Consider the following 23,189-nt stretch of genomic DNA (forward strand, 5'->3'; position numbering starts at 1 on the left):
CAATTAGCACTGATTTGGAAGGTGATTGTTCTTTAATTAACTTTCATTCTGTATTTACAAGGTACAACCGATGGAAATAAAGAGCATTTGTTATATTGCATTTAAAACCTCTTATTGACAAATAAATGTACTACCTCTCAAGAAGTAATAAGAGATTGTTAAAATCAAAAGTAAGCTTAGTCAAAGATAAATACTTAATCAGTTCTATTCTATTCTATTCTATTCTTTTCTATTCTATTCTATTCTATTCTATTCTATTATGTAATCCTGTTTCCATGAAGACAACAAAAGTGTTCTTTTTATATGAATGTGTAATGATTTTCAAAATGTATTTTTAAATAAACATAACACAATTAAAAACTATATTTGTGAGTATATATATATATATATATATATATATATATATATATATATATATATATATATATATATATATATGTGTGTGTGTGTGTGTGTGTATAATTAAAAATATAATATTTTTTAAATAAACATGACACAATTAAAAACTATATATATATATATATATACCCAGATTAATGCAGCCTACAAAACACAGAATAACATAAACAATGAATATGAAGCAAGAAACAATAATGCTGTGAAAAACAAGCTGGAAGTTTCCATTCTTAAAGGGCCATACAAACAAGATTTGGTCAGTGAAGGGAGCTGTTCAGTTTGTAGTCCTTAAAGAAAAGAGGTTTTGAAGAGAGTAAATATTTATGAATAAAATGTGGTTAACATTATTTGAAGAGAATTTCATTCGTTTTGTTTACATGTAACTTTTTAAAACTTGAATGTTTTGAAAAAAATGCTAAATAATAAGAATACTACCGTGCAATCATCTATTTATATATCTATGTATCTATAATTATGCTACTAACTTCTCAAAAATATATTTTCATTACTATATTTTGCATTTTTTTAATAAATTTATTCCTCATTTTAATTAAATAAATTGATTCCTATTTTAACTTTTTAGTATCTTTTTTCCTTTATTTTGTCAGCATGAAAGACCGAGGTTTTATTTTGAAATTTTTAATGTGAAACTAACCTGTGGTTTCCGGCTTCATCAGACAGCGGAGCTACATTGTAAACACACCGCGTCCATTTTCAGACCAGTTAGGATAAACGTCGCACATCACCGCTGAACATGGGGGCCGTACTTGGGCTTTGTTCCATGGCCAGTTGGGTGAGTTCACATAATCATATACTACTGAAATCTAAATATAATCTTATGGATGCGCGAAGGAAAATAACCATTGGGTTTTCAGCGAGTTTATCTTGTGATGCCGAAGAAATCCGCATCGGCAAAGAGAAAATGGTGTCTGGGCCTGTCGCTATTCATAAAACCAACTGCATCTGTAAAATAATTACCAAGAATGACACATAACATCATATTAATTTTTTTTACTAAGTTTTAAGTGTGATTCAAATCAGTTGTTTCTGCTTTGCTAAATCTACATGTCATATTGGGTGGTGCCCTTGTTGTGATGAAGCAAAAAATGTGTGCGTGTGTTGTTTTGCTTTTTGCGTAATTTGGATCACCAACCGTATACATTACTATTTTTCTCGTAATTACAGGAAAATAGTTGTAACGTTAGATGAAAATATTTTGTACTAGGCTCTCGTGATCATGACAGCTGCTCGTTGTTTGATATGATCTTTTGACATGATGTCCCCCACACGTGTGATTTGGGGGTTTAAATGCATAACAACATAACATGAGGTTTTCGAAGCAGGTCACATGTTTGTTAGGATTTCAGGTGTTGCGACATCAAAACACCGATCAAATGGCAGCTCATGACACACACACACACACACACACACACACACACACACACACACACACACACACACACACACACACACACACACACACATACATGCACACAAAACATGGGATCTGAAGCTATGTTGCACTATTTACTGTTTAGTTGATAATAATAGCTTGATGAGACACATATGTATGTAGGTATTTGTATCTATGTCTTGTATGAATTATGAATTATAATTCAGAAGTTTGGGGTCAGATATAAGATTTAAGATAAGATTAAAAAACAATAATAAAGAAGTTAATACTTTTATTCAACAATAATGCATTAAATTGGTCAAAGGTGATAGTAAAAACAATTTTGAACAATCCTGAAAAAAATCACATTTCTACAAAAATATTCAGCATAACTGTTTTCAACATTGATAATAATAAGAAATGTTTATTGAGCAGCAAATCAACATATTGGAATGATTTCTGAAAGATCATGTGACACTGAAAACTGGAGTAATGATGCTGAAAATTAAGCTTTGTCATCACAAGAATAAATTATATTTTAAAATATATTTAAAAAAGCACTTATATTAAATTGTAATAACATTTTACACTATTACTGTTTTATTGTATTTATTACTTAATAAATGCAGCCTCGATGTACGGAAGAGGATTAGGGCCAAGCAATAATAAAAAAATAAAACCATCTCGAGATTAAAGTTGTTAAATTTCGAGAAAAAAGTTGAGATAAAATGTTGAGAATAAACTCGTTAAATTATGAGAAAAAACTCGTTAAATTTCGAGAAAAAAGTCGAGATAAAATGTTGAGAATAAATCGTTAAATTATGAGAAAAAACTCGTTAAATTATGAGAAAAACTCGTTAAATTACGAGAAAAACGTTGTTAAATTACGAGAACAAATTCGTTAAATTACGAGAAAAATTTCATTAAATTTCGAGAAAAAAGTCTAGATAAAATGTTCAGAATATAGTCATTAAATTATGAGAATTTAAAAAAAATTCTTAATTTTTTTTTAAACATTTTATCTCGACTTTTTTCTCAAAATTTAACGAGTTTATTCTCAACATTTTATCTAGACTTTTTTTCTCGAAATTTAACAACTTTAATCTCGAGATGGTTTTATTTTCTTATTATTGCTTGGCCCTAATCCTCTTCCTTATCGATGAGCATAAGAACATTACAAAAATATTAAAAAGTCTTAATGTTCTTAACTACTCCAAACTTAGTAGTGTAAACATTTTTATAAGGTGTTTTTATCTGGACATTTATTTTGGGAAGGATTTAATGTCCTGTTTGAACTAATCACATCTAAACACTCTGTGTTTGTTATGTAAAGCCAGACAAATTTAGGCACAAGCTTTGTCTGTTTTGTACCTTGTCTACAAGCGAGAGATGAGGCCTCTTTAATTAGTCTATTTTTTTTAAGCCCTGATATGAGTCACTTTGAAATCAACATGTTTATGCGTCAAAAAGCCCTTTTCATTTTGCAGAATGAAGTTGTTTATAGCTAGGGATGATATATTATATTGCTTATATGACATTTATTTTTACTATATTTTTAATTGCATGTTTCAGAAGACTATTTACCTATCTTTAAATTATTGTAATGCCTAAATTAATTTTCAGAATATTTTTGTTTCTTTTTGTCAATAAAATTACAAAAACAACAAAATGCCCTGCTTTTTTTGTTGGGGGATGGGGGGCAAAACATCTGAAATGGCTTACATCACCTTTAATGTGTGTTTATCTCCTCTCTAGATTCCTTGTCTTTGTGGCAGCGCTCCTTGCCTGCTGTGCGGATGCTGCCCAAGTGGAAACAACTCTACTGTCACTCGGCTGATCTATGCCTTCTTTATGCTGATGGGTGTGGGAATTGCTTGCATCATGCTCATGCCAGGCATGGAGGGGCATCTGAAGAAGGTGATACTGAAACAAGAAGTTTAAATTTTCTATACATATGTCTTATTTGATGTTCAGGGTTGCGACCAAAGCATTCTGGTCATTTGTATGTTGTTTTTTTAATGTGACTGCAGATTCCAGGCTTTTGTGAAGGAGGAACAGGGTCGTCCATCCCAGGAGTCGAAGGTCACGTGAACTGCGATGTGCTGGTTGGGTATAAGGCTGTGTATCGTGTGTGCTTTGGAATGGCCATGTTCTTCTTGCTCTTCTCTCTCATCATGGTAAAGGTCAAGAGCAGCCAGGACCCAAGAGCCGCTGTGCATAATGGGTTAGTGTGACCTAGTGGTTAAAGTCTTGACCTCTAACTGAAAGGTTGAAGGTTTGAAACCAAGAACTATAACTGTGTTCTTGAAGACGATACAGGTATTGCAAACTAATTTTAAAATGTTTATTAATTCTTTTAAATATATTGATCTTCTCCAGGTTTTGGTTCTTCAAGTTTGCAGCTGCCACTGCTATTACAGTCGGAGCGTTCTTTATTCCTGAAGGCCCTTTTACTACTGGTAAACTCTTACTTTATCACCTTAAATATGAAATATACTTGTAATTACATAAATACAATGTATGTGACTTTAAAAGTCCACTCAACATTGTCAGGAGTGACCAAATAAAAAACTAAGTTCTAAACATGTGTGATATAGTTGTACATTAAATGTACATGTACATTAGACAGTCTGCTGTGGACTTTATCTTGAAGCCATCTTAAGTGATGAGAGCGTGAGATCATGCAGATTCAAGTTGTTCCCTGAATTTATTTCTGAGGAAGATCTAATGATGATCTTCTGTTGGGCCTCTTCCAGTCTGGTTTTACGTAGGCATGGCTGGAGCGTTCTGTTTTATCCTCATCCAGCTGGTGCTCTTGATCGACTTCGCTCACTCTTGGAACGAGTCCTGGGTGGAGAAAATGGAGGAGGGAAACTCCCGCTGCTGGTATGCAGGTATGTATTAGGAGAACTTGATTTGTTCAGTGTTTTTAAAAAAAAAAATGCTCACCAAGGCTGTTCAAAATACAGTAAAACAGTAATATTGTGAAATCATTACAATTTAAAATAACTGCTTTCTACTTTAATATATTTTTAAAATGTAATTTATTCCTGTGATGGTAAAGCTGAATTTTCAGCATCATTACTCCAGTCTTTAGTGTCACATGATCCTTCAGAAATATTTAAAAATGCTGGTGTTCAAGAAACATTTGTTCTTCTTGTTATTTATTATTAATGTTTAAAACAGTTGTTTGTGCTGCTTAATATGTTTGTGGAAATCGATGCATTTTTTCGTGATTTTTTTTTTTTTTTTTGATGAATCAAAAGTACAAAAGAACAGCATTTATTTGAAATACTGTCACTTCTGATCAATTTAAAGTATTCTTGCAGAATATAATTTTTTTAAAATATTAAAGTATAATTAAGTTAATGACCTCAAACTTTTAAATGGTAGTGTATCTTTTACATAAATTCATATTTATATATTAATATTATAGGTAACACTTTAGTTTACGTTCCAAATCTTACTATTAACTAATTGCTTATGCATATTACTAGGATATTGGCTGTTTATTAGTACTTATAAAGCCTATATTAATGTCTTATTTTGCATGACGATATTCTACACCCCTTGATCCTACCCAATACCAAAACTTAACAACTACCTTACCAACTATTAATAAGCAGTGATTAGGAGTTTGAGGCAAAAGTCGTAGTTAATAGTAAGAATTGGACCCTAAAGTGTGACCATATTATATTTGTAAAGATATCGCTTAATTTACGTTTAGATATTTCTTGCGGTACCGGTGTATATGCAGTCATAAAGAAGACTGATTGCATTGTTCTAACACATTTTTTCTACCGTTCGTAGCTCTTCTGTCTGCCACAGCCATCAACTACGCTTTGTCCCTGATGTCTTTGGTCTTGTTCTATGTGTATTACACTCACTCTGATGGCTGCACTGAGAACAAAGTCTTCATCAGCATCAACATGCTGCTGTGCGTTGGTGCATCTGTCATGTCCATCTTGCCTAAAATCCAGGTAATGAATATAACACATCTGAGGGAGTTAGTATTGGAACTGTGATAGTCTCCTATGATTTAATGGGATAGTTCACCCAAAAATTAAAATTTTGCTGTTAATTTACTCACCTTGATGTAGGATGTAGGTGACTTTTTTATTATTCAGTAGAACAGTAAAGAAGATTTTTTTAGCTGAAACTGTGGTCCTCTGTGATTTTATATAGTTCAAGTCAATGGCTACCATCAAAAAAACATATACATCAGTGCTTCACACAGGTTTGAAATATACTTGCGGTGGTAGCCGGGCGAAAAATCCTCCTATTACCCACGGCACAAAAATGGTCTACTACATGTGACAAACAAATAATGTGTGATTTTTTTTTTTAACAGTATTTTTATTTATTGAAATTCATTTTAATTACATAGCATATTACATTTAATTACATACTAATATTATGCATTATTATGCATTGTAAATTATGCAAAATTATAGCATTTAAATGGTTCACCTTTTCGTATGTTCTCCTTGCTGTCATATAGTGTCTCTCTCATATAGTGAATGGGACACAGATTTTACTAGTAAAATTGATAATATACAGCTATGGAAAAAATTAAGAGACCACTTAACATTGATTTCTGAACTTGGAGTGGTCTCTTAATTTTTTCCATAGCTGTATGTGTCAAATAATGTTCTTAGTCTTTTCTTCCTGTGGGGGAGACTACAATGATTTACTATGAATTAAATGGAAACAACAGCACCGCCTTGTGACTTTGCAACATGCAGTGCCCGTGGGAATGCTAGCGGGAGTAAACAGTTCTGATGCACACATAATGAGCAGGTACGAAACGACTAGTTATTTGATCGCGGATGGTTTCATTATCTTGCACGGATATAAAAGTATAAGAGGATAAAAATAATAAAAGCAAAAATGTGTCTCCAAATATACTTGGGCGGCCGTTATTATATGTGGGCGGCCCGCCCAAGTAAAATCTATGTGTGGGAAGCACTGAGGTAAAACAAAATTAATACCTGAGGCTCCTGACGATACACTCAAGGTGTCTTATGAAGCAAAACGATAGGTCTGTGCAAGAAACTGAACATTATTTACAACATTAATACCTGTAATCCACAGGATTAACGTGTTCATGACAGTCTGGAGTGCGAGCTTCCTGTCGCATTATGATGTATCACTTGCATGATCTCAATTGGGAAGATTGACTTTTTCAGATTCCCAACATTTGAGCTCATGCGCTTATGTCATAATGACCGGTCGTTTCTCTTCGTAAGACCTCAATGTATCGCCATGAGCCAGGGGTTAATTTTGTTTTACCCATATCGTTTTCTTTTACTTTTAAAGTGATGGTAGCTGTTGACTTGCATTATATAAATCATCAAGGACCATGGTTTCTGCTAAAAATCTTCTTTACTGTTCTACTAAAGAGAAAGTCACCTGCATCTTGGATGGCCTAAAGGGAATAAATTAACTGCAAATTTTAATTTCGCACTATCCCTTTAATATTGCTCAAAGTTTTGGATACATTCTTCAGGCATCAAATCTTTAATTAATTTAATTTCTTCATGTCCCTTTCTTTCCTCTCCTCCAGGAGTCCCAGCCCAGGTCTGGTCTCTTACAGTCCTCCATTGTTACCCTGTACACCATGTATCTGACCTGGTCTGCCATGACCAATGAACCTGGTAAGCATTGTGAAAGATTTGTCTAAAAGAAGATATTCTGTTGTTCATTAAATCAGTCTAGAATAATGATTTTATTTTCCCAAAGAACGGACATGCAACCCTAGCTTGCTTGGAATTATTGGCCTCAACAGCACCAGCTCTGCTGGTCAGGACCATGTTGTTCAATGGTGGGATGCCCAGGGCATTGTTGGGTTGATCTTGTTCCTGTTGTGTGTGCTGTACTCCAGGTAAGAAAGTTTGACATTTGTTAAAAGATATGTCCTAATTTTGCAGCTATTTTTCAACGCTGCAGTCAAATTTGTCCTTATATTTCCTCAGCATCCGCAACTCCAGCAATACTCAGGTGAACAAACTGACCCTCACCAGTGACGAGTCCGCTCTGATCGAGGATGGTCCCGCTCCAGAGAACTTTGAAGTGAGCGATGGCACCAACCGTGCCATTGACAACGAGAAGGATGGAGTCACCTACAGCTATTCTTTCTTCCACTTCATGCTCTTCTTGGCTTCCCTGTACATCATGATGACATTGACCAACTGGTACAGGTATGTGCCCTTGGGATGTTTTTATCAGTTTCATTTCACAATATATTGGGTCACCAGTCATTTGGTACTTGTAAATTATCTGTTTTGGTTTGATTAGGCCAATATTGGCAGCAGTGACAAATGTGACAAATTCCAAAAAGTGCAACAACATTTTTGTCTGATTTTATGTGTAAAATTCTCTATATATAAATATAGGTGTAGTGAATGGTAGTGAATTATAATATTGACTGTTAAATGACTGACATTACTGTAATTATTTTTTTTTTTTCCAATATCTACTGACAACCTTGAATAATAATGGATAATATTAAAAAATGTTTACCACAATGGATTTACTTTTTTTTTTTGCCATCATTGAACTGTATTTTTAATATTTTTAATTATATATATTGTCTATAGTCTACTGTTGTCTAGTCATTTCCTTATGACTATAAAATTGTATAATTTTATCTATATTTTATTTAAATATACACTATAGATCAAAAGTTTAGGGTCAGTAAGATTTTTTTTTTTAAAGAAACTAAATTGATTCAGCAAGAACTGATTGCTTGAATTGAATGAATGTGATAGTAAAGACATTTAAAATGTTACAAATACTTTCTATTTCAAATAAATGATGTTCTTTTGAACTTCCTATTCATAAAAAAATCCTGAAAAAAAAGATAACTTCAAGCAGCACGACTGTTTTTTAACATGGGTAAAAATAAGAAATGTTTCCCACCCCAGATGTTTGAACAGTAGTGTACGGAAGAGGATTAGGGCCAAGCAATAATAAAAAAATAAAACCATCTCGAGATTAAAGTTGTTAAATTTCAAGAAAAAAGTCGAAATAAAATGTTGAGAATAAACTTGTTAAATTACGAGAAAAAAGTCGAGATAAAATGTTGAGAATAAAGTAATTAAATTACGAGAAAAAAAGTCGTTAAATTATGAGAACAAATTTGTTAAATTTATAAAATTTATAAAATAAAATAATTTTTAGAAAAAAGTCGAGATAAAATGTTGAGAATAAAGTCATTAAATTACGAGAATAAACTCATTAAATAACTAAAAAGTGGTTAAATTACGAGAAGAAATTCGTTAAATTATGAGAATAAATTGCTAATGACTTTATTCTCAACATTTTATCTCGACTTTTTTCTTGAAATTTAACGAGTTTTTTCTCGTAATTTAATGAGTTTATTATCAACATTTTATCTCGACATTTTTCTCGAAATTTAACAACCTTAATCTCAAGATGGTTTTATTTTTTTTTATTATTGCTTGGCCCTAATCCTCTTCCGTAGTAGTCTATGTATATTTTCAACTAAATTTTTATTTTATTTTATTTAACACTTAAATTAATAACTTGAATGAAAGCTATTCTATTAATAAGACCATTTTTAAATGTCATAAATATAATGGTTAGTTTATTATTGTATTTATATAGAAATGGTTATGATTGGCAGAGTTTACAGAATTATCCTTAAACTCTGATTTATAATTTTTTTTCTGTCAATTTTATAGCCCTGACTCCAGCTATGAGACCATGACCAGCAAATGGCCGTCTGTGTGGGTGAAGATCACCTCTAGCTGGATCTGCATCTCTCTGTACGTGTGGACCCTGGTGGCTCCGCTGGTCCTCACCAACCGTGACTTCGACTGAAAGGATGGAAATAAAAGCTTGTGATTATATTCCGCCATTACTTTTGTGAATATCCACATGTATAGGGATAGGAGGGTCTAAATGTAAATAATGTGAGTGTTTTGTTCATTCAGCTAACCCTACATGTGTGTTTTTTTTTGTTTTTTTTTTAAATCTTGCATGCTTTTATGTAGGTGTTTATTGGTTTCATGTAAGAGACAAAAAAAGAAAAAAGAAGAAAAACATGGCTTGGGTTGCCTGTGATGTGATGTTAATATTTCCTTCAAGAAAGTGTTCTTCAATACTAAGGATAATGTAACCTTGATTAATAATCTCTGTATGGTTTAAAAATAAATCAAATGTATCTTAAGTTATTCGTGGAGAGTAGTGAAAATGCAGGTCATGTTTTCCCAGAAGTCATGACATTCATAGTTTCCTATAGAACGCACAACGTATACAGTGTTGCATTAGCATGTAAAAAATTAACAGGCAACTTAAAATTGTAGATTTTGATTTGCTTCTTGATGATTTGCACCATGAACGTATGACTGTAACATTGACTTTAACTGTGCTAACCCTTTGCAACTTGCACATGTTAGTTGTTTGGCGCAATATTAATTTTATGCTTGTAGACAATGTGTGTGTTGAACAATGTTTTGCACTGAATTTATCTTTGCTGGTAAAACCTCAATAGATGACTTTACCCTCCATTGTATTAGGCACGATGGTGATTTTATTGATGCCAGTACTTGCGTAACTTTTTATTTTATTTTTTTTAATGTCGGTGTTATTTTTTGCCTTCTGAGATGCATTGTAATCACCCAATTTCATCTTATTAAAGGTTTAAGACCCAGATCATGTCCTGAGTGTAGTGTAGTAGCAAGCTATGAATGTCTTTCCTGAGGTAACATTGTTTACAAGCGGTTTTGAGGTCTTTCCATGATTACATTGTTGAGACATTTTAGTAAGTTGTACAGTATCTTTCAACATACCTTCTGGTGTTCATTCATGTTTATTTCACGCTGTAGCTAGTAGTAAATAAAACAAAATGATCAGTTCAAGTGCGCTCTGAAGCTGCTTCGCTGTAACTGAGGCGACTCTGTCACGTCACATTCAGGAGCGTCAAAAATGTCGGAAGAATTTTGAAATTTATCAAAAGTAACAAAGCTTCAACTTGGTAATTCACGCATCTCTTACGAAAATGTACCATGGTTTTATTATAGTAAAAGTACAGGTGCTGGTCATATAATTAGAATATCAAAAAGTTGAGTTATTAACATTCAAAAAGTGAAACTTGTATATTATATTCATTCATTACACACAGACTGAGATTTCAAATGTTTATTTCTTTTCATTTTGATGATTATAACTGAAAACTAAAGAAAATCACAAATTCAGTATCTCAGAAAATTTGAATATTAAGACCAATACAAAGAAAGGATTTTTAGAAATCTTGGCCAACTGAAAAGTATGAACATGAAAAGTATGAGCATGTACAGCACTAAATACTTAGTTGGGGCTCCTTTTGCCTGAATTACATGGCATGGAGTCGATCAGTCTGTGGCACTGCTCAGGTGTTATGAGAGCCCAGGTTGCTCTGATAGTGGCCTTCAGCTCTTCTGCATTGTTGGGTCTGGCATATCGCATCTTCCTCTTCACAGTACCCACAGATTTTCTATGGGGTTAAGGTCAGGTGAATTTGCTGGCCAATTAAGAAAAGGATACCATGGTCCTTAAACCAGGTACTGGCAGCTTTGGCACTGTGTGCAGGTGCCAAGTCCTGTTGGACAATAAAATCTGCATCTCCATAAAGTTCGTCAGCAGCAGGAAGCATGAAGTGCTCTAAAACTTCCTGGTATATGGCTGTGTTGACCTTGGACCTCAGAAAACACAGTGGACCAACACCAGCAGATGACATGGCACCCCAAACCATCACTGACTGTGGAAACTTTACACTGGACCTCAAGCAACGTGGATTATGTGCCTCTCATCTCTTCCTCCAGACTCTGGGACCCTGTTTTCCAAAGGAAATGCAAAATTTACTTTCATCAGAGAACATAACTTTAGACCACTCAGCAGCAGTCCAGTCGAGACGCTTTTGACGCTGTCTGTTGTTCAAGAGTGGCTTGACACAAGGAATGCGACAGCTGATACCCATGTCTTGCATACGTCTGTGCGTAGTGGTTCTTGAAGCACTGACTCCAGCTGCAGTCCACTCTTTGTGAATCTCCCCCACATTTTTGAATGGGTTTTGTTTCACAATCCTTACCAGGGTGCGGTTATCCCTATTGCTTGTACACTTTTTTTCTACCACATCTTTTCCTTCCCTTCGCCTCTCTATTAATGTGCTTGGACACAGAGCTCTGTGAACAGCCAGCCTCTTTTGCAATGACCTTTTGTGTCTTGCCCTTCTTGTGCAAGGTATCAATGGTCATCTTCTGGACGACTGTCAAGTCAGCAGTCTTCCCCATGATTGTGTAGCCTACAGAACTAGACTGAGAGACCATTTAAAGGCCTTTGCAGGTGTTTTGAGTTAATTAGCTGATTAGAGTGTGGCACCAGGTGTCTTCAGTATTGAACCTTTACACAATATTCTAATTTTCTGAGATACTGAATTTGGGATTTTCCTTAGTTGTCACTTATAATCAAAATTAAAAGAAATACATTTGAAATATATCAGTCTGTGTGTAATGAATGAATATAATATACAAGTTTCACTTTTTGAATAGAATTAGTGAAATAAATCAACTTTTTGATGATATTCTAGTTATATGACCAGCACCTGTACTACTGTTTTTTTTTTTGGTGGATTGGTTACTATTTGTATAACCAGTTTTTCTACAAATACCATAGTTAAACTATGGTTAGTGTAGCACAACCATGGTTCATTTGTGGTTACCATGTTTTGTTTTTGTAGTAAATCCATGGTTAATTTTCATAAGGGATCAACTGAGAACAGCATAGACTAGGATAGGACCAAATTGAAAATCATAACATTTATATTTTTAACTCTGCTCATTTTAAAAACCAAAACCACACCAGGATTGATGTTTGAGTTCCTTTTAATGCTACTGCAAAGCTAATGATGAAATAGCTCACGGTAACAAGAAATCACTGTGTATTGCCCAACATTATGGATCTAACCATAAGCCAAAGTCTTCACGTCTATGTACAGTGACATTGAGATATCAGGCAGGCACTTCTATACCATATACATAAAGGATAGCTGAGACATTTTCTGAACTGCTCAATAACAACACAGGAAAACACGTGCTTCACAAAACCGCTGCAATGTAATCCAGCAATGTAACTGTAGCCCATCTCCTGATGGAGATGGTGGAAAGGACACTAGCTAGTGAACACAGTATATATGGTACTGAACAGTAAAAAAAAAAAAAAAAAAAAAAAAACTGAAATAAAGGAATGTCAAATTCATGGACAGATGGTACCAAAAACATTCTGGCAAATAAATATCATCATTTTGATGAAAATGTACAAAAAAATGAAAAGATCCAGTCCCTATTTTCCATGCTGATTTGCTTTCAGATATCAAGCTGTGGTGTATCTACACTTGGCAGGTCAGAGTTCAGTTCGCACAGGTAAAACAGCGTGGCCTCGCTCGCCTCTGCCTCTGTGAGGGGTTCCAGACGGATCAAAGAGCTGCGAGGCATCTCCGTCTCCAGGGCCTCATCCAAAAGGTCTGTGGGTTCTTCAGGGCTCTGAGGCAGTAGAGGCTGGCTCATGTTTTCAGGTGGAGAATCTGATGGGGCCAGAGGGGTGCATCCATCCAGGAAAGCCAGCAGAGGGCAGGTTGTGTACTGAATCAGCTGCTTATCTGAATAAAGGAACCAACACGCTAGTAAATGCAGCACAGCGATGGAACACAAATGACAGTGTATATTGATTTACAGAGAAACATGCAATAGTTACCTGTGTTTTCAGGCTCAGACTTCCCTTTGTTTATGTTCTCTTTTGTTCCAGTTTCCTGCCAACAATAAAAGAAAAAAACAAAAAGCTTTATCAAAAAATATGACAATGCAGAATAAAATTCAACAAGTCATCATGATGTTAAACTACAGCAGATGAGTGATGTATCAATGAAAATGATTAGATATTTTCACCCCCCCAAAAAAGTACGCAAGGCAGAGAGAGATTACGGAATCTCCAAACATACCTCTAAGATATCGGTGCCAATGCTGAACTGTTTTCCATACAGCATGGCCTGGAAGTCTTCCAGACTACAGTCAATACTGTCCAGATAGTCCATCAACTCTACTCTGTAGAGATTTAATTTACAATGAAATATTAATTAAGTATGCTTAAAGCAGAAGCACATGTCAAAAAATAAATAAATAAATAAAAATGTACGGAAGAGGATTAGGGCCAAGCAATAATAAAAAAATAAAACCATCATGAGATTAAAGTTGTTAAATTTCGAGAATAAACTTGTTAAATTTCGAGAAAAAAGTCGAGATAAAATGTTGAGAATAAAGTCATTAAATTATGAGAAAAAAGTCGTTAAATTACGAGAACAAATCCGTTAAATTACGAATTTGTTCTCATAATTTAACAACTTTTTTCTTGTAATTTAATGACTTCATTCTCATAATATAATTCTCAACATTTTATCTCGACTTTTTTCTTGAAATTTAATGACTTCATTCTCATAATATAATTCTCAACATTTTATCTCGACTTTTTTCTTGAAATTTAACGAATTTGTTCTCGTAATTGAATGACTTTTTTCTCGTAATTGAATGACTTTATTCTCAACATTTTATCGACTTTATCTCGAAATTTAACACGTTTTTTCTCGTAATTTAACGAGTTTATTCTCAACATTTTATCTAGACTTTTTTCTCGAAATTTAACAACTTTAATCTCGAGATGGTTTTATTTTTTATTATTGCTTGGCCCTAATCCTCTTCCGTAAAAATGAGAGAGATGGAGGGAGAGACTTTAAAACAGAAATGTGAAGCTTGATTTTTTTTTTTTGTTGAACCAATTATTTAGTAGTTTTATTTGAAAGGAATTCCATTTCCACCACAAAAGGAAAAAAATAATTCTTTAATAAATTATATTATTACAGATGCTACATAATAATAATAATGAGATTAAAAGTCAAAAATGTTAACTATGATTAGGACTTCCCAAAACTTTTTTTTTTTTTTTATGTGGCACAAATAGGCTTCCATAAATTTGCTAGCGTAGGTTTAAAATCTCACATTTTAATAGTATTTATAGTACCTAAGCAAGCACCTAACCTATAGCAAGCTTTATAATGGTAGTGAATGGGGGGTGAGATTTTGAGTTGCAGAAGAGTAACCCCTGACCCGACGAATGATGAACGTGGAAGCGCAGAGGATAGAGCAAAAGAAAACACCGGTCACGAATTAAAAGTCTAAAATGAGAAATTTTAAATGTCGAAAACACATCACTTCAGAAGGCCTATATTATCCACCTGGAGCCATATGGATTATTTTTATGATGGATGGATGCTCTTTTTTGGGCTTTCAAATCTCGTCCCCCATTCACTACCATTATAAAGCTTGGAAGAACCAGGATATCTTTAAACATATCTCCGATCTCACCTAGGATGGCTTGAGGGAGAGTAAACCATGGGATATTTTTCATTTTTGGGTGAACTATCCCTTTAATAAAACCGGCTGTGTGACTATGAAGAATGATTACCTCAAAATGTACATCCGTATGCAAGTTTGAGGGACTTTATTTAAATTAAATACAAACACCTCTTTAGCTATTGTCACGTGCCATAGATTGCGACCCTTGGTCTACTGCTTATAGCGCATGTCAGAAAAAAACTATTACCATGTCTGAATTTCAGCTCTGGATGCTACCCTACCGCTTGACGTCTAGCGACTCATTTCAGCAGTTCAGAATTGATTCTTTCTTTTAGGAGACTATAACTTTATTGCGTGCACTTTGATCTTTGAAACTTTACAGACCTTTTACATTAACAAACAGCTGCATTACACACTGCATGAAAGGTAAATACTGAAAAAAACATAATGGGGCAATATAAATTTTACCTGCCTCTCATTTTATATGGGCAACTGTAGCCAACTTACTTGCCAAGAAGGTTGATGTTTTGTGAAATGGCACCATTTTCACTGAGAATGGAGTCCATCAGCTTTACTGGATCCTCTAAACTTAGACCTGAAGGTTTGTTCAGTTGCAGGGTGCTATTAGTCGGTGAAATGTCAGAGCTGCTTTTGGGTACTGCTTCTTGCTGAGTGGTTGAATTTGTTACAGTGCCGTTTGTGCCGTCGTTTTTTATTGTCTGGCTGCTTTCATGCGCGACTTCCACAATTTCAGCATCCCTGTAGGAAATTGAGAACAACACTCATTTCTATTTTTCTTTCTGCAAACGACTAAACTGTTTGAATCAGCCCCTAAATATTTACCCTTGGTCAACCGGTACAGATACGCCATCTGTAAATTCTGGATCTTCATCTGTGACGTCACAGATGATGACGTCATCAGAAATGTCGGAATTGTTCTTCAGTCCATTCACTGTAGACTAACAGAGAAGGCATGGGATAAGTCTGATAAACAGATCTTCAAGTTTCAATATTAATGAGGAATATCATGTTTATATAAATAAAGCGGGTCCCCCACCAACGTGAATTTAACTGACGGTGACTCTCACAATTTAAGGTTCATATCCAGGGGCAGGACACTTTCACACAAAGTGAACCCTGCCTTAAATCTCATCAAGAGAGAAAAACGTAAGGTAATGAATAGCAACATTGCGGTAACAAAATAACTGACAACAGCACGTTTCCTTCGAGCAAGAAGAGACAAAGTGAATGGAACCTAATCACTCCTGGATGCTTTTACACATACTTTGCTGTGGTCCATGGGTTCCTCAAAGAACTGGTGGATGAATTTTGACTTCTTTCCATTACTGTTCAGTGCAAGCGGCCTGTAATCAGACAGCAAGTAAGGAGCATATTAATAAGGTAAAAAGTATATTAAGGGTTAGTTCACCCAAAAATGAAATATCTGTCAAGTACTCCCTCTCATGTCGTTCCAAACCCGCAAGACCTTCAGTTCATCTTCGCAACACAAATTAAGATCTTTTTGATGAAATCTGAGAGCTTTCTGTCCCTCCATAGACAGCTATGACTGACACTTTGATGCTTCAAAAAGTTCATAAAAAGATTGTAAAACTAATCCATATGAATTGAGTGGTTTAGTCACAATTTTCTGAAGAGACTCAATCACTTTATATGATGAACAGATTGAATTTAGGCTTTTATTCACATATTATTCACATTCATCTCACACATCAGTTGTGGTAAATGGAGGCTCAAGCATGTTTGCGTGTTTCGCTGATCAATGTTTATATGTGAATAAAAGCCTAAATTCAATCTGTTCATCATATAAAGTGATTGAGTCTCCTCAGAAAATTTGGACTAAACCAATCAATTCATATGGATTAGTTTTATGATCTCTTTATGAAGTTTTTGAAGCGTCAAAATGTCAGTTGAGCAGCTGTCTATGGAGGGACAGAAAGCTCTCCGATTTCATTAAAAACATCTTCATTTGTGTTCTGAAGTTGAACGAAAGTCTTTCGGGTTTGGAACGACATGCGGGTGTGTAATTAATAATAAGAATTTTCATTTTTGGGTGAACTAATCCTGTTTTTAATATATTGAAAAAGTCCAAACTAAAATTATATATATATAAAAAAAAAACATTCTTTCTCTTTCAGAATTATAAAATGAATCCTTAATGAATTAGAACCAGGAAAATTACATTTCTTACAATTGTCATCTTTAATAGCAAAGATACTTGGTCAAAAATAGAAAAGGTCAACAATATGACTTTTAGTTACACTACTGTTCAAACTTTTGGGGTCAGTTTAATTTTTAAATGTTTTTGAAATGTCTCTTACGCTCATCATGGCTGCATTTATTTGCTCAAAATACAGTAAAACACAATACAATTATAAAATATCATTACTATTTAAAATAAATGCTTTCTATTTGAATACATTTTAAAACAGAATTTATTCCTGTGATGGAAAAGCTGAATTTTCAGCATCATTACTCCAGTCTGCAGTGTCACAAGTTCCTACAGAAATCACTGTAATATGCTAATATTATTGTTATCATTGTTGAAAACTTTCAGGATACTTGCATCCTTGCTGAATAAAAGTATTAATCTCTCTATCTCTCTCTATCTCTCTCTATCTCTCTCTATCTCTCTCTCTCTCTCACACACACACACACACACACACACACACACACACACACACACACACACACACACACACACACACACACACACACACACACACACACACACACACACACACACACACACACACACACACACACACACACACAAATAAATAAATAAACAAAAAAAAACCTAGCCCCAGACTTTTAAAACAGTGGTTGTGTACTTTTATTAGATGCAGGCACATACTTCTTGGTCTTACCTTTTGCGTTTCAAATTTAACAAACGATTGTTCTGAGCCAATGTGAAGATGAACTGCACCAGCTGGAAAGGGCAATGCAAAAAGTGGCATTAGAATTCAACCATATACTTCAGTTTCATGCTGATACACAATGATACTCAGCCCTATTGACATTTCATAATATTTTTCCATACTATGGAAGTCAATGGGGGCCATATGGGTTAATCAATATTCTTAAAAATATCTTTTGTGTTCAGCAGAAGAAAAAAATCATACAGGTCTGGAACAACATGAGGATGAGTAAATGATGACAGAATTTTCATTTTTGGGTGAAATATTCCTTTAAGATTTTAGATTATTTTGCATACCCTTTTAAACTGATGCAATATATTAAGATTCTAAAATATTTAAGAGATAGAAAAGACAAAATTAAAGTATAGAAAATGTGTGTAAATCCTCTGTATATTTCTGTTGATGTGACATTCTTGTTTTGCAAAAAAGACGAACGATGACTAAAGTTTTTTTTTTTACTATGGGAAAAATGACAAGGAGTCATATTTTATTTATATGAAGGATTCTCATATTACATAGCTAATTTTAACATCCAATATTGCAAGAGGTTTGAAAGGAAACCCAATATTATCCAGTTGATAACTAAAGTTAAGCTTTATTTTGAAACATTGTAAGTCGTAGAGCTATGGGCATCTACAATTACTTAAATCACTCCTGATAATTTAAATATACATGTATACCCTTCTTTATTTTTATGCTTGTTATGTGCTATGTTATCTTTAAAAAAAGCGATGGCATGTTTCATTTATTCATTTTATTTAGCACCGCCAATGCTCACAATTCTGTTCTTATAACATTAAAAAGTCTTAGTGTATAAATATATTTATTATATTAAACATTTTTTAATCAAGTTATGTTGTGTTTATCAAACTTAAACTGAAAAAAAAAAAAAAAAAATAGACTTTATTGGTATTTAAACAGAATAAGCTCATGTTGACCTTTATTCTAGTACATACAGGCACTGAATTAAGCAGTACATAAAGTATGAAAGAAAAGTCTTTCTACGGCTACATGTAATCATCTGAAACGTCTGTTTATTTGACAAATACATATAATCATTTGCAATAAAGACAGAAAACACTGTGTAAGAGTGACTACAGGAAGCAGAAAGTGTATAACTTCAGTGCTCCATTTTCAACTCGTCCCCCAACTTCAAGCGGCAAATCTTGCCGATCGGTAAGTTGTTTTGAGATCTGCCAAACGCCTCGCCTTGAATGTAGATGAAAGTATGCGGCTGCAGTCATCCTCAAACTGTATTTGTGGCAGCTATACAAATACTGGGTGTACTCCATTCGAGTGGCGCTAGTATTCCACTATGCCGACGGAAGTAAGAATACACCGCTTCGCATCAAAACGGAAGTTGCGTGACGTCATGTGAAAAGGGCCTATTGCAATGGTTGCAGAACTGGTATGCACAGGTAGAACGTACCTCCTTTATGACCTGCTGTTGCTGTGCGTGTTTCTGTCTGAGGTCTGACAGCTCCGTCCAAAGAGCCTCATTCTCTCTGAGGAAAAGAATAAAAGTTTTACATTTAAAATAAATAAATAAATAAATGAATGAATGTCACAATGCCAGAGTGTGATTCTTTGCAGTTGCATGCTGACATGTTGATACTTGGTGAACAGGGCATTATTAAGGACAACTAGTGATTAATCTGTCCGTTCCCTTAACTTCTGGATAAATGCACACAGGTAAGATTAGATAATACCGAACAATTTGAGGCAAAAGTGTAGATTATGCTTGTAAAAGTGTATTTCTTTACCTTTTCAGGGTGGCAAGTCTAGCATCCATGTTTTCTTGCTGCTCATGGACATTCTGAACACTTGTTAGAATTTTAGAAAGATCTTCTTGTCTTATTTTGCCCTCTTCAGGCCGTGCAGTGGACACCTATATAAAGAATAACAATAATCAAAAACAATACAACTGTAAATCAAACCATGCCAAACTTATTTTCAGGGGGGTATTCCAGAAAGCAGGTTATGGGACATACTCGGAGTAAACGGATAACCTCAACTTTCCGCTCCTAAAATGGAGGTAACGTTCGTAGCAACTTATTCTCTGAACATAACCTGCTCCGGAGCTCCAGGGTTAGTTTGTTTCAGAGGTATTCACAGGCATGATGAGGCTCAAGTGAGCATAAAAGATTTAACACAATATTATTATATAAATATATAACATCACATAAAGTTATGCTATTTTACTCTAATTTATTTATCTTATTTTATTTTTCCTTCTCACACATCAGATGTGTATTCAAAAGATTTTGGAAAGAAAAAGGCTAAAATGGCTAAACAAAAACAGCCTTTGAAAACACAGACTGTTTTTTTTTTGTTTTTTTTTGTTTTTTAAAGGTCAATCCATCTCTCTCTTTTTAATTTATATATTTACCATCAAACAAACAATAAAATTATTGTTCAAAGTAATAAAAAAAATTGATTAAAGAAAGATTAAAAGATAAGATTTAAAAAAATATTACAAAACCACCCACTAGGTGGCGATATGCACTAAGAATGTAAATTGCCATTAAAGGGTTAGTTCACCCAAAAATTAAATTTCTGTCATAAAAGGATTAGTCCACTTTCAAATAAAATTTTCCTGATAATTTACTCACCCCCATGTCATCCAAGATGTTCATGTCTTTCTTTCTTCAGTTCGACAAGAAATGAAGGTTTTTGGTGAAAACATTCCAGGATTTTTCTCTATATAGTGGACTTCAATGGACTCCAGACAGTTGAAGGTCAAAATGACAGTTTCAGTGCAGCTTCAAAGGGCTTTAAACGATACCAGACGAGGAATAGGGGTCTTATCTAGTGAAACGATCGGCCATTTTAGAAAAAAAATGTAAATGTATATGCTTTATTTAAACAAATGATCGCCTTCCAAGTGCTTCCGCCAAAACCGCACTTTCGTATTCTTCAAAAAGCTTAGGCTGTATGTCCTACGCCTTCCCTATTCTACTTACAGAACGAACGCAGTGCCAGTTCCATTTTTTCCATAAGTAGAATAGGGAAGGCTTTAATGCCTTTGAAGCTGCACTGAAACTGTAATTTTGACCTTCAGCCGTTTGGAGGCCATTGAAGTCCACTATATGGAGAATAATCCTGGAATGTTTTCATCAAAAACCTTAATTTCTTTTTGACTGAAGAAAGAAGGACGTGGACATCTTGAATGACATGTGGGTGAGTAAATTGTCAGGAAAATTTTATTTGAAAGTGAAATAATCCTTTAATTACTCACCCTCATGTCTTTCCAAACCTGTAAGACTTTCGTTCATCTTTTGAACACAAATTAAGATATTTTGATGAAATCCGATAGGTTTTTTAGTAGTAAAGTAGTAAAAACATTCAAATTGTCAATGTGACTACAGTGGTTAAACCTCAATGTCATGAAGCATCGAGAACGTTTTGTGCGCAAAAACAAAACAAAAATAACAACTTTATTCAACAAATTTGTCTCTTCCCTGACATTCTGCTATGCCATTTTCATTGCAGCACTTCCAGGTTCTATGTCCGAATGACGACAGTATTGGCCGACGCCTGTTCACGTGAGCAGCACGAGGCATGTGTGTGATGCCGACAAAGGAGCCAGCCAATAACAAGCCGGCGTTTGGATGTAAACACAGCACTGTCCAACTGCATAACAGACTTGAACCACTGTAGTCACATTTACTATTTCAACAATGTTTTATTTACTTTTCCGGGGGCTTGAATGTGCTAATTTCATTGCTTTCAGTGGAGGATAAAAAAACTCAGATTTCATCAAAATATCTTTGTGTCCCAAAGATGATCGAAGGCCTTTTTTTTTTAATTATTTCTTATTTTTCAGCATGAAAATGTCTTACCTTTCTTTTGATGTTCTCTAGCAGGTCATCTTGCCCATGTTTGAAGTATGGATGCTGGAATTCAACTGGTCCATCTCGCTCTTGCTTCACTATACCTGCATCAATGTGCATCACTTTCCGAAAACCATCTGTTTGTAAGAGAATTGAACAAGGAGACAAAGAAACGAACATTGATCTCAGGTTACAGAGAAACAATGAGGAAGGAGGAGCATTTGTGGAGCGACCACTTACACATGTTGAGCTGTCGGACAAAACTGGCCATGTTGTTGTGCTTAAAAAACTTTGGGAGAATCTCTTTTGCAAACCTTTGTTCATCCAGTACAAGGAAACTGTTCCCTTCCTATAAAGAGAAATAAAGAACCTTGAAATTAAAAAACAACAACAAAAACAAAGGCTTTGACCTCTACATTTTTATAATATATATATATATATATATATATATATATATATATATATATATATATATGCACTGCATTCATGTTATACATATATGAATAAAATGAATACTCAGTAGGATTCATTTAATTGCATGTAAAATGCAAATTACAGTGATTTATCTTATTGGTCAATAAGTAGAAAAAATGAAATGAAAACAATAAATGGTACGAATCTTAACATTTATATCACAGCACTGACACATCCATCATAAGAAACAAATGATCACGCAGGACACGGATTACAAATAACTGTATCACTGAAAGCTAAGCTAGAATGCTAGCATCTATGTCGTCTTCTTTTATTTACCTGGCTCCAGCAAATAAATTCATTTGTATCCGAATCCTCGACGAGGGTCCAAAGCTTGGTGAGAAATGCAGGGACATTGGAGTTGTGTTTCATTTTGCTGGAATGAAAATGAAACGTTGCAAAGTATAAATAATATGAGTCAGATTTTTTTTTTCGTTGGGGTTGCGTTAGACAAAACACGAGTACACCAGTGAAAATAGCGTCGCAACTACACAACTTCCTGTAGGATTTGAGCGCGCTGATTGGTCCGTTGCTGCCTTACGTAAGCTCACTCACGTGTATGGGCATCCGTGTGTTGATGTTAGCCAATGAAAACGCTCTGCTAGGAGGAGAGGGGCCTGACTGGCCACTTTTTCACCCAAGAGAAATAAAACAACACCAGCGCTGAAAAATGAACTGCGTGGTTCTAGTGTTCGTGTTTTGAATGGCTGTGTGTTGCACAAATCCTATTAAATCTCAGACAAGCTTT

At 34.5% G+C, this 23,189-nt stretch overlaps 2 protein-coding genes across 2 annotated transcripts; one reads left to right on the forward strand and one right to left on the reverse strand.

Annotated features, from left to right (window-relative positions):
* Positions 1–1,077: 1,077 nt before the first annotated feature.
* On the forward strand, positions 1,078–13,023 carry serinc1 (serine incorporator 1). The gene is made up of 10 exons (XM_067384288.1): positions 1,078–1,189; positions 3,545–3,706; positions 3,820–4,013; positions 4,169–4,248; positions 4,546–4,683; positions 5,600–5,769; positions 7,356–7,446; positions 7,532–7,673; positions 7,765–7,989; positions 9,496–13,023. The coding sequence occupies exons 1-10, from the start codon at positions 1,151–1,153 to the stop codon at positions 9,632–9,634; spliced, it is 1,380 nt and encodes a 459-aa protein (XP_067240389.1). The 5' UTR covers positions 1,078–1,150; the 3' UTR covers positions 9,635–13,023.
* Positions 13,024–13,155: 132 nt separating this feature from the next.
* hsf2 (heat shock transcription factor 2) lies at positions 13,156–22,937 on the reverse strand. Its single transcript, XM_067384287.1, has 12 exons — positions 22,721–22,937; positions 22,208–22,316; positions 21,977–22,104; positions 19,898–20,022; positions 19,564–19,639; positions 18,084–18,145; positions 16,481–16,559; positions 16,039–16,154; positions 15,703–15,954; positions 13,788–13,890; positions 13,544–13,598; positions 13,156–13,448 (listed from the first exon to the last, which is right to left on the reverse strand). Exons 1-12 carry the CDS (start codon positions 22,811–22,813, stop codon positions 13,156–13,158), a joined length of 1,491 nt encoding a protein of 496 aa, XP_067240388.1. The 5' UTR covers positions 22,814–22,937.
* Positions 22,938–23,189: the final 252 nt, after the last annotated feature.

Source organism: Chanodichthys erythropterus, chromosome 4 (genome assembly GCF_024489055.1).
Source record: "Chanodichthys erythropterus isolate Z2021 chromosome 4, ASM2448905v1, whole genome shotgun sequence".
In the NCBI taxonomy this organism is placed as follows: Eukaryota; Metazoa; Chordata; class Actinopteri; order Cypriniformes; family Xenocyprididae; genus Chanodichthys; species Chanodichthys erythropterus.